Here is a 12,194-nt window from a genome sequence, read left to right on the forward strand (position 1 = left end):
CAAATTCTATAGACTCCTATAAACTTGTAAAGGAGAAAGAGTTGTGCCAGCTGGATGTAACTATTCAATTTAGTCATCTCATTTCCCAACTCCACCCCAACTCTGAATTCATTTTCTAAACCCGAATGCATTTCTAAATTTCTTACAGATTTTAATTCATCCACATCTCAGTAGTGCATTTGGATCTCAATAATCTGAAGAAATTTTTCCTCATTAACCCCCTCATTCTTTTCCTGCTTATTTTAAAACTATGACCTCAGGTGTCAAAGTGTTGGAGGAAATTGTTTTTCCTAATGTTAACATAGTCTCTAATAAATGTGAATAAGGTACCTTGATCAACCCTAACTTCCAAGTGGCCACTAAAAATTATGGAGGAGGAGTCTATTCAATGGGCTGAATTCTGCTCTTATGGCCTTACAAACATTACTACTTCTTCTTCACACGGCATCAATGCAATAACCCATCTCTGTACCTTCTTCATGTCTTTGATATTTGTCTTAAAACTCATCCCAAAGTCATGTACGTTGGGAAATTAACTGGTCATTTTAAGTTGCCTCGTGTGTACGCGAGTGGTAAAATGGTGGGAATATAGGGAAAATAAAATGGAATTAGTATAATGGGTGTTTGATGGTTGTTGTGGACTCATTGAATCAAAGTGTTTATTTCTGTGCTGTTTAATTAAAATATGCTGCCCAGAATGAATAGTTTGCATTTGAGCGTTTACATGTATTCATTTTTTTGTGTTCAGTGTCCCATACACAGTAGTTCATGTTCTTCCTTATCCATTTTACCAAAACAGAATATCTCAACCAACTGTATTAAAAATAGTAACTTAGAAAGCGTTCCATGTTCAACATATTCCCCTTGGGAGATGAAGTTACATGTCAAAAGGCACTCTTCGAAATTCTGCTGTGGAGTGGAGGTAGATTTCTCCATGCAGAAAGGTGGTCAAAGTTTGGAAACACATTTCCACAAATGGGAACTGATGTGAAGTCAATTGTTATTTTAAAAATCAGAGATTGAAAAATGTTTATTTCCATAAACAGGAGTAAGCCATCTGGATCTGCACCATCATTCACATCAGATCCATTTTACCTCTAGATCTCCATAACCTATCATCTTGTTTGGGACAGTAAGACTTTTATTGATATCATATTGGAGCAGCCAAATACATTCAGACATCAAAGGTTTACAATACCCGTAGGTAAAGAAATCACTTCATAACCCAATTTTATGTACAAATAGTTAAAGTATTTGGATTGTTGTTAATGAAAGGAAATGAACAAGGGCAGGCATGTGAAATAATGTTAGAGAATAGATATGAACTGTGGAACAAGTTGAGGGCAAAATTACTTTGATACCAAAATAAACTAGCAAGTGAAGTCACACACCAAAGCAGCATTATATATTTATTAAATAGCTTTTCTTATGCATTGAACAACTGTCATATCACACTCAGTTTGTATAATATTAGTGCTTTGTGTATAGTTTCAGTCATTAACACTACTGTCTTGGTCACTGATTTGTCTGCCATCTGTAAACTGAGGTACTTATACAAAACTAAACTAAGGCAGCAAATATACAAAAAGTTTTCCATTCATCCTTTTTTCAGCTTCAATGAAAATAAACAAGTGGATATTCATTTAGCAAAAGACAAGGAGGCTCCTCACAGGTGGTACACTTCAGTGTTCATCTACAAATGCAAAGTTATAATGAGTATTTTGCATATTCATTAATTATATTGCACATCAACTTACAAAAATAAGACAATTAAATACTGGGTCCACAGTTATTTTTTCTGTACATACAAAAACCTCTGCCCTACTCATTTATCCCAACAGTCAGTTCCTCAAATGTGCTTTATTTTACTTTACAGCTACAAGTGGAGCAAGCAGGGGATAATCAGCACCCTCCCCTTTCAAACTCCCCAGCCCTACAGTTAAGGTGGGGTTGTCCCTTGAAACTGCCCAAGGTTGCAACAATGGGCCTTTGGAGTAAACTTGGCCCCCTCCCCAGAACGAGAAGACGGCTCTGTCACTGCCCACAATCCTGCTACTTACAAGGGAGACTTTAAAGAACACCTATGATTCCATCTTTGGCTGCAATAGATGCAGAATATCCCAATGAGTGTGACAGGAAATAGTTCCTTAGGAATCTAGGTAACAGTAGCACGAGACTAAAAAGTGTCTTTTTTTATTCCTATGGTGCACACAAGTAAACATTTTGAAATCTTATACTGGTTCAGTAGTTGGGTGACAGGTCCTGAGCCAAGCTATTTCAATCCAAAATGGCGACATCTCCTTCAGGCTGGCTGCTGTGGGTTAATGTTCATGTGCGGAGGATGCCCGAGGAGACCAATCCGTTGCTTTTGCTTCCTTTGTTCAGTCATCTGGAAAAAAAACAGACACAAGTCATAAGTTCCATTAGAGCTCTTGAGTAATTTATTTTCTCAGAAACACAGCGTATTAAAGCCACTCAGAGGGATTGAGTCAGAAGATTTCATAATATTTCAGAAGCTCAGGGTAGTATATGTGACATACACATACTTAGATAATAAATTTACTTTGAACTTCAATTTTATGTTGGCAGATCAACCTCCTGACATTACTTGTATTCGGGCAGCTTCAACAGATCACTGAGTCTGGAGAGAGACTTTGAAGTCTTGCAGGATTCATATTATAGCAGTGCGAATAAAGAGGCAAATGTACAAATTAGCCTGGCAAACTATTATACATTTTTAAAAGATAGCATTGCAAACTGCTGTTCAATTAGAATGCATCGCCCATAAACAATTTACATTTCTGGAGCAGTTCTGCAGGTTTATGCATTTCCTGAACCATTACAGGAGAGGAGCTACAGCTGTTCCTGAGTGACTGTCTGTTCACGGGTACAACTCTTAAATAACTTGTGCACCACATCCAAATTAATGGGCAGGCAAGGAAAGGAAGTTGATGCTATAAAGTGCGATATAGTCTTCCTTAGTATCACCTATTCATACTTTATCTACAAAGTGGGTTGCTTGATCCCTTGTGAAAGGAATAAGGTGCCTTGTTGGAGCTGGGAGGGATGTGGCTGGGGTTCTGCCAATCAGTATGAAGAAAGAGAAGAAAATGAGATGAACACAAATTGAGCACGAGGAGACAGAAGTAACCGAAAGCATGTGGAGATTGGAATCAGTGAATTAAGTTTTTAGTTGTGATAACTAACCCCTAATTCTCTCTTATTTGTTCAATATTCATTTTCACATCACTGGAAAGGTTTGAGGAACATTTTGACCCTTTGTTTTGGAATCTTACTCTAATTTGCTAATTCATGTTAGTTGTTCGTCCATCGTCATCTTCGATGAAGACCTCGACACCATTATTATGATGGTGTCGAGATTAGCGGGTGCTTTGGACTTAAGTGAGGGAGAGTTGCGCAGTGTCAGCCTCACTCTCTCTTCCCAATTCCCATCTGGATCCAGTGGAAAGACAAGAGTCGAGAGGGCTGGAGATGGGACTAGGCTCAGTGGATGACCAGGACATCTTCTGTGTCTTGTCCTACTCTACACATTCCACAATGCTTGCAGAGACCACCTTCTTGACCATTGGACCTTCCACTGGTCTCGTCCGTTCAATCTGCCAGAGTCTGTCTTCACATGCTGGGATAGACAACTCCCTATCTCACCGAGGGTTTGAGACCCATTAGCTACCCTCACCTAGTTTAGCCGGCTTGTAGAAGCCGTTGCCCGGGATGTGGCTGCTGTCACATGCAAATAGCTACGGGGAGCCACAGGTGACGGCTGAGCACCAGGTGGGGACCAAAAGTGGACTAACTGCCTTGAAAAGGACGCGACATGTTCCCCCACCAGAGGTGCTACCCCTCCCTGGCACCCCTAACACCTGAATGCTACCTGAAATCCCAGTTTCTAATAACGAGGATTTGCTGCATGCATCATCCTGAATAACTGTATAAATAAAAAAAATATTTTCCCATATTTCCTGCATAGAAAGGATTTTGTGCAATAAATAAACTCTGAATTAGTCTCTGGAATAGTGACCAGATGTCCACCCTACATATTAAACAATGTACATTTCCTAGTGTGGAGATATTGAAGATATAAATGAAATTGAGGGAATTGATACAGATAAATATTGCTCCTGGTGAAGCAATCAGAACAAGGGACATAAAATGAGACCAGTCAGCCAGGACAAAACTTAAACGGAAAGACCCGAATTTAACAAACACATTTCACATCCCTTTCAGATGCTCCAAAGTAACTTCCAGCCAATGGGCAACATTTGAAGTTGTACCTCAAAATTAATATGATACATGTTGCAGATAATTATTTGGCCAGGCTCCAAAAGTAGCAGTGTAATAAAAACGCAAATAATCTGCTTTATAATTGTTTACTGAGAATTTAATATTGGCAAGTCACAGGGTCAAATCACAGAAAACTCTGAAATAGTGGTATATGATTTTGGATCCAAGGCAGATCTCAAGTGAATGATAGCATCTATGGCAGTGGAGCGTTCCTTCTGTCCTCACGGTTCAAGTCACTGGAATGTGACTGGGAGCCGTCCAATATGCAGCAAGGAGTACTGACATACAAGCACGAATGTACAGAAGGACTTTTCCCATGCACAGAAATGGGAAATGTCCTGGAGACACAGAAGACTAGAGGTCCTGGAATCTGGAGCAACATACAAAATGCTGGAAGAAATCTTGTGGTCAGGCAGCATCTTGGGAGAGAAATGCCAGTCAAGATGAAGGCTCTCGACCTGAAATGACAACTGTCCATTGCCCTCGACAGGTATTGTCTGACATTCTGAGTTTCACCAATATTTGTTTATTGCTTGGTAAATGCCCCAGGTGGACAGAGTTTTGTTGGACAAGGATCTGGAGGTACAGAGGTAGGCAAATAGAATGGAAGAGATCATCCAGGATGAAAAAGAATGGTGCAATAGGTCAGAAGACAAAAGGTTAACTCCTCTTCCAAGATGGGACCACTGACAATGCATGTAAGCAATATGGCAATGATGAGCCCTCCCACACCATACAACAAAGCAGAAGCAACTTGCAAGAATGGCTCCTTCCCACGGAAGACCTGCAAATGAGCAAACAGCAACTGTGTATGTATCTCAGGCAATTAAATTTGTTTAATCTTTTGGTGAAAATAGACTCGACTGCAGGGGTGGAGTGCACAAACATGCTTGTTTCAAACTAAGTTTTTTGCTGCTACAGGCATCTCAAGGCCCATGTTATCATACAACTTTCATCCTCTTGTTTGCAGTGCATTTTCCAAGCAATAGGTCCTCTGCTCATCAGGCTTCTTCTAAAACAAGACCTACACCTATAGACTTTGTTTTGGCCAAGTTCAATAGGGGCATGCAAAAATTTTGAGTTGTGTTCAGATTAGGAGTGCTGCAGCAAGGGAAAACAGAATTATGAATTCCTACTACACAGAAAAAGGCCCTTTGGACCACAAAGTCCATGCCATCATTTTGGCCATCTACCATTTGCTCGCATTAGGTCTGCATCAGACATAAGATACAGCAGTCTGAAAGCACATACCACCAGGCTGAAGGGCAGCCTTAATCCCACTGTTAGAAGACTACTGGATGTTCTCCTAGTACAATAAGATGAACTCTTGACCACATAATCTACCTTATAATGACCTTGCACCTTCTTGTCTACCTGCACTTTCCCTGTAATGGTAACACTTTATTCTGCTCTTTTAGAATGAAATTATCTGTATGGGCAGTATGCAAGATTCTTACTGCTCCTTAGTATATGTGACCATATTGCCAATCCCTCTATACCTCACCTATTCAAATGCCTATCTGCTGTAAATGTTTCTTAATCATTGTGATTCTATGCAATTCCACTGCTTCTGGTAGCAAGTTCCAGATATCAACCACCATGTCAAATAAAAACTTAACCCATAAATCAATAAAACTCCTTCCTCTCACTTTAAATCTATATTCTACCAAAACCATTGTTTACCCTGTCTCTGCCATTCAAAATGTTACACATGCCTTTTAAGTCACCTCACCACCTCCATCGCTCCAGTAGAAACGAGCCCAGCTAATCCAATCTCTTCCCGTAAATAAAAACCTCTGGTCCAGACAATGTCCCCGTGAATCTCCTCTTAATTGCAATCACATCCTTTCTATTCCTAATTTCTCCACACTCCACTTTCCTCCTTACCTATGTTTCTGAAACAAAATATTTCTTTTGGGGTGGGGTAAAGATTGGGGGGCAGGGCAGGAGAACATGTTGGGCTTATCAAAGATCATTCATGGAAGACAAAAAAACCCAGAGTGCTATTCCAAAACTACTTGAAAGAACACTTGCTAGGCTTCCTTTCTAGATTGAGACTGAAGTATTGGAAGTGTTTTATTTCACAATTCAAGGTGAAAGCTGCTTACAGCATTATTTCTAAACCATGGTGAAGTTGATTCAACAACTCAAGAGGAACTCTGTTTCCTTCAGTAAGATCTACTACAGGAAGCTGGATAACATGGCATGCCTTTGAAACAGTTCTTAACTTTTCGTGGACTTTTGCTAGCGGCCCCGAAATTTCTGACCATTTCCAGAGTTCGAGACAAGGTGCAGGAGGTTCGGTCCGAAAGTGGAATTTGGAAATTTTGCAATGCCAACAACTGCCTAATGGGGCTGTCATCCATACAAACACCTTTGGGATACTCGTATCAGAATAGTTAATATCAGGTGGAAGCCAGTTTGTAGAAATGGCTTGTAATATTATCCAATGTATTGAAACCAAAAGACTTAATTTTAAGATGATATTCAGAAACCAAAAATACCTATTCATGCAATGATTCTCATGATTTCAGTATATTCCAATGCTCTTTATGGATATTTTATTTTTAAATAGCTTCTGGATGATCACTCCTTAAGTATTTGACCAAATCCTGCAAACTTCGAGGAAGCGATTCACTGTCAATTCTTTGCTTTTATAGGGAGTTGCGGAATATATGATGCTGGGCAAGCAGTATTTGTATGGGTTCTAAAACATCAGAGAGCATACTGAGTCTGGGAATGCTCAGAGAATGGTTAGTTCATCACAATAATTACTGATATCTGGCTGTTTGTAATGACATTTGCCATATCTATGGTCAGACAATGAAGGTGACCTTGTTTGAAACCAAATTTTGCCCTGGATGATAATAACAATGAGAACAATGATTTGTCAAGAGGTCCATGGTTCTGGTGGAGGAGTCCTTTTTCTCATTACTTGAAGTTGATTAGCATTGAGCTACTGCTGTCAGGACCCAATTGGCCACCCACAAATCATAGTTCTTCTTCATCAGGACCTTGAAGTCAAGGAAGTCTTGCTTCCATTCTGGTTTTGTGGGTTCTGGGGCGATGGGTGAGGGCTGTGCTGCAAGTTCTTCTGCAGGTGGCCAAGGTGGTGCCTGATGAGCGAGTATGAATACTGTGTTTCTGAGGACACCTTGATACTGAAGATACTTCTACCACAGGGAAAGAATTCCCACCATCCACAGTCCTTCCTTCTCATAATTTGGAAAACATCCATCAGAACTCCACTGCAAGGAAAATCAAACAGCCCATCTTACCTCTCTTCATAATTGATATGATCCATCCTGAACACCATCATGGTGAATCTGGTCTGCACCTATTCCTGTGCATTTGTAAACTTGATCACACCTCGACTACTACTGGATGACCCTCGACTCATAAGGGAGAATAAGGCAGTCATAGATGAGAGCTACAGGGAGGTAGTCACACCTAGGCTGTCGGAAGCAGGTCGTTGGGTGACAGTCAGAGGGGGGAAAGCAAAGGTGAGCAGACAGGTAGTGCAGAGCACCCCTGTAGCCATTCCCCTGAATAAGAAGTTTACCATCCTGGATACTGTTGGCGGGGATTACCGACCAGCTGTGAGCCACGGTGGCAGGGCCTCCGACACTGAGTCTGACCCGGTGGTGCAGAAGGGTGGGACGGAGAAGAGGAGAGCTGTCGTCATTGGAGACTCTATAGTCAGGGGAGCAGACAGGAGATTTTGTGGATGTGAGAAGGACACCCCGATGGTTTGTTGCCTCCCGGGTGCCAGGGTCCGAGAAGTCTCTGACCGGGTGCACGACATCCTGGTATGAGAGGGAAAGCAACCAGAAGTCATGATACATGTTGGGACCAATGACATAGGTAGGAAGGGGGATGAGGTCCTGAAGTGTGAGTTTCGGGAACTAGGCAGAAGGCTGAAGAACAGAACCTCAAGGGTGGCGTTCTCAGGATTGCTGCCAGTGCTACGTGACAGTGATGGTAAGAATTGGAGGAGATGGCAGTTGAATGCGTGGCTGAGGAGTTGGTGCAGGGAGCAGGGATTTTGATTTTTAGATCATTGGGATCTCTTCTGGGGAAGGTGGGACCTGTACAGATTGGATGGGTTGCACCTGAACTCGAGGGGGAGCAATATCCTTGCAGGTAGGTTCGCTAGCATGGTTCGGAAGGGTTTAGACTAATTTGCAAGGGGGATGGGACCCAGAACGATAGAGCAGTGAAAGAAGTACATGGAGTAAAGCCAGATCTAACATACAGAGAGGCTTTGAGGAAAGAGAAGCAGAATAAATGGTGTAAAGCCAATAAGGTAGAAGGGCTGAAATGTGTGTACCTCAATGCAAGAAGCATCAGGAACAAAGGTGATGAACTGAGAGCTTAGATACATACATGGAATTATGATGTAGTGGCCATTACAGAGACTTGGCTGGCACCAGGGCAGGAATGGATTCTCAATATTCATGGATTTCAGTGCTTTAAAAGGGATAGAGAGGGCGGAAAAAGGGGAGGAGGGGTGGCATTACTGGTCAGGGATACTATTACAGCTACAGAAAGGGTGGGTAATGTAGCAGGATCCTCTTTTTGAGTCAATATGGGTGGAAGTCAGGAACAGGAAGGGAGCAGTTACTCTATTGGGGGTATTCTATAGGCCCCCTGATAGCAGCAGAGATACAGAGGAGCAGATTGGGAGGCAGATTTTGGAAAGGTGCAAAAATAACAGGGTTGTTATCATGGGTGACTTTAACCTCCCTAATATCGATTGGCACCTGATTAGTTCCAAGGGTTTAGATGGGGCAGAGTTTGTTAAGTGTGTCCAGGACAGATTCCTGTCACAGTATGTGGACAGGCCGACCAGGGGGAATGCCATACTAGATCTAGTACTAGGTAATGAACCGGGTCAGGTCACAGATCGCTCAGTGGGTGAGCATCTGGGGGACAGTGACTACCATTCCCTGGCCTTTATAATTATCATGGAAAAGGATAGAATCAGAGAGGACAGGAAAATTTTTAATTGGTGAAAGGCAAATTATGAGGCTATAAGGCTAGAACTTGCGGGTGTGAATTGGGATGATATTTTTGCAGGGAAATGTACCATGGACATGTGATCGATGCTTAGCGATCCCTTGCGGGATGTTAGGGATAAACTTGTCCCGGTGAGGAAGATAAAGAATGGTAGGGTGAAGGAACCACGGGTGATAAGTGAGGTGGAAAATCTAGTCAGGTGGAAGAAGGCAGCATACGTGAGGTTTAGTAAGCAAGGATCAGATGGGTCTATTGAGGAATATAGGGAAGCAAGAAAGGAGCTTAAGAAGGGGCTGAGAAGAACAAGAAGGGGGCATGAGAAGGCCTTGGCGAGTAGGGAAAAGGAAAACCCCAAGGCATTCTGCAATTATGTGAAGAAAAAAAGGATGACAGGAGTGAAAGTAGGACCAATTAGAGATAAAGGTGGGAAGATGTGCCTGGAGGCTGTGGAAGTGAGTGAGGTCCTCAATGAATACTTCCCTTTGGTATTCACCAATGAGAGGGAACTTGATGATGGTGAGGACAATATGAGTGAGGTTGATGTTCTGGAGCATGTTGATATTAGGGGAGAGGAGGTGTTGAAGTTGTTAAAATACATTAGGACAGATAAGTCCCCGGGGCCTGACAGAATATTCCCCAGGTTGCTCCACGAGGCAAGAGAAGAGATTGCTGACCCTCTGGCTAGGAGCTTTATGTCCTCGTTGTCCACGGGAATGGTACCGGAGGACTGGAGGGAGGCGAATGTTGTCCCCTTGTTCAAAAAAGGTAGTAGGGATAGTCCGGGTAATTATAGACCAGTGATCCTTACGTCTGTGGTGGGAAAACTGTTGGAAAAGATTCTTAGAGATAGGATCTATAGGCATTTAGAGAATGATGGTCTGATCAGGGACAGTCAGCATGGCTTTGTGAAGGGCAGATCGTGTCTAACAAGCCTGATAGAGTTCTTTGAGGAGGTGACCAGGCATATAGATGAGGGTAGTGCAGTGGATGTGATCTATATGGATTTTGGTAAGGCATTTAACAAGGTTCCACACGGTAGGCTTATTCAGAAAGTAAGAAGGCATGGGATCCAGGGAAGTTTGGCCAGGTGGATTCAGAATTGGCTTGCCTGCAGAAGGCAGAGAGTGGTGGTGGAGGGATACATTCAGATTGGAGGATTGTGACTAGTGGTGTCCCACAAGGATCTGTTCTGGGACCTCTACTTCTCGTGATTTTTATTGACGACCTGGATGTGGGGGTAGAAGGGTGGGTTGGCAAGTTTGCAGACGACACAAAGGTTGGTGATGTTGTAGCTAGTGTAGAGGATTGTCAAAGATTGCAGAGAGACATTGATAGGATGCAGAAGTGGGCTGAGAAGTGGCAGATGGAGTTCAACCTAGAGAAGTGTGAGGTGGTACACTTTGGAAGGACAAACCTCAAGGCAGAGTACAAAGTAAATGGCAGGATACTTGGTAGTGTGGAGGAGCAGAGTGATCTCGTGGTACATGTCCACAGATCCCTGAAAGTTGCCTCACAGGTGGATAGGGTAGCTAAGAAAGCTTATGGTGTGTTAGCTTTTATAAGTCGAGGGACAGAGTTTAAGAGTCGCGATGTAATGATGCAGCCCTATAAAACTCTGGTTAGGCCACACTTGGAGTACTGTGTCCAGTTCTGGTCACCTCACTATAGGAAGGATGTGGAAGCATTGGAAAGGGTACAGAGGAGATTTACCAGGATGCTGCCTGGTTTAGAAAGTATGCATTATGATCAGAGATTAAGGGAGCTAGGGCTTTACTCTTTGGAGAGAAGGCGGATGAGAGGAGACATGATAGAGGTGTACAAGATAATAAGAGGAATAGATAGAGTGGATAGCCAGCGCCTCTTCCCCAGGGCACCACTGCTCAATACAAGAGGACATGGCTTTAAGGTAAGGGGTGGGAAGTTCAAGGGGGATATTAGAGAAAGGTTTTTTACTCAGAGAGTGGTTGGTGCGTGGAATGCACTGCCTGAGTCAGTGGTGGAGGCAGATACACTAGTGAAGTTTCAGAGACTACTAGACAGGTATATGGAGGAATTTAAGGTGGAGGCTTATATGGGAGGCAGGGTTTGAGGGTCGGCACAACATTGTGGGTCGAAGGGCCTGTACTGTGCTGTACTATTCTATGTTACAAGCAATTTAAGCTTTTCCAATTTCTTTGACTATGTGGCGGAGTGATTATCATTTTAAACAGGGAGAAATAATTTCAAAGTGCTGAAATAACAATATATTGATGTCCCCATCCACTGCATTTCAACTGGTGACTAAGAGAGACAAATCAAGTCTCTGGTAAAGAAATTCAGACACAATGACTAGTCTGGGGCCTTTTGGGAACTGGCTGAGACATTAGAGGGTCCACAGAAACTGAACTTCAGGCCTAACCTACATTTCTAAGGTTCACTACTGATGCTGAATATGCCTCCTGAGATAGATTGTCCAACCAGTAAATGTAATTCTAAGCCAACTGCCTTATCATCAGAATACCTCAAATGGGCTTCAGGAGAGGAAGGGGAGTGGGGGGGGCGGGGGGAGATAGTTAGTTTTAACCTTAGTGTCCGGCATTAGAAGAACACTTGTTGGTTTTTGCTTTTAATCTGCAAATTGTGTTTTTCTTGGATTAAAACTGGATTGGTCTTGTATAATGCAAATTTATTCCATAATTATTTATGCACTCTAAACTGATTGACTCCTTTTCAGTTTTACTACTCATTTAGGTTTAGTAGAACTATTTTAATTTTCATCTCTCTTTTAGCAAAGGAGATAAAAAGAAAAGTATAACAGGCTGGGTGACATCAAAATCAATGAAAAATCGGTTATTCTTTGAGCTTTATTGTCTTAAATTGGTTTCCATCATTTG

At 42.3% G+C, this 12,194-nt stretch overlaps 1 protein-coding gene across 9 annotated transcripts in view; it reads right to left on the reverse strand.

Moving 5' to 3' along the window:
- Positions 1–1,396: 1,396 nt before the first annotated feature.
- The window catches only part of itpr1b (inositol 1,4,5-trisphosphate receptor, type 1b), a 542,905-nt gene continuing 532,107 nt past the window's right edge, over positions 1,397–12,194 (reverse strand). For all 9 annotated transcript variants that reach the window (XM_072280628.1, XM_072280634.1, XM_072280631.1 and 6 more), the window contains one exon: positions 1,397–2,389. In XM_072280628.1, coding sequence (XP_072136729.1) covers positions 2,303–2,389 — 87 coding nt within the window. In that variant the 3' untranslated portion in view covers positions 1,397–2,302. The remainder of the gene's footprint in view (positions 2,390–12,194) is intronic.

Source organism: Mobula birostris, chromosome 16 (genome assembly GCF_030028105.1).
Source record: "Mobula birostris isolate sMobBir1 chromosome 16, sMobBir1.hap1, whole genome shotgun sequence".
NCBI lineage: Eukaryota > Metazoa > Chordata > Chondrichthyes > Myliobatiformes > Myliobatidae > Mobula > Mobula birostris.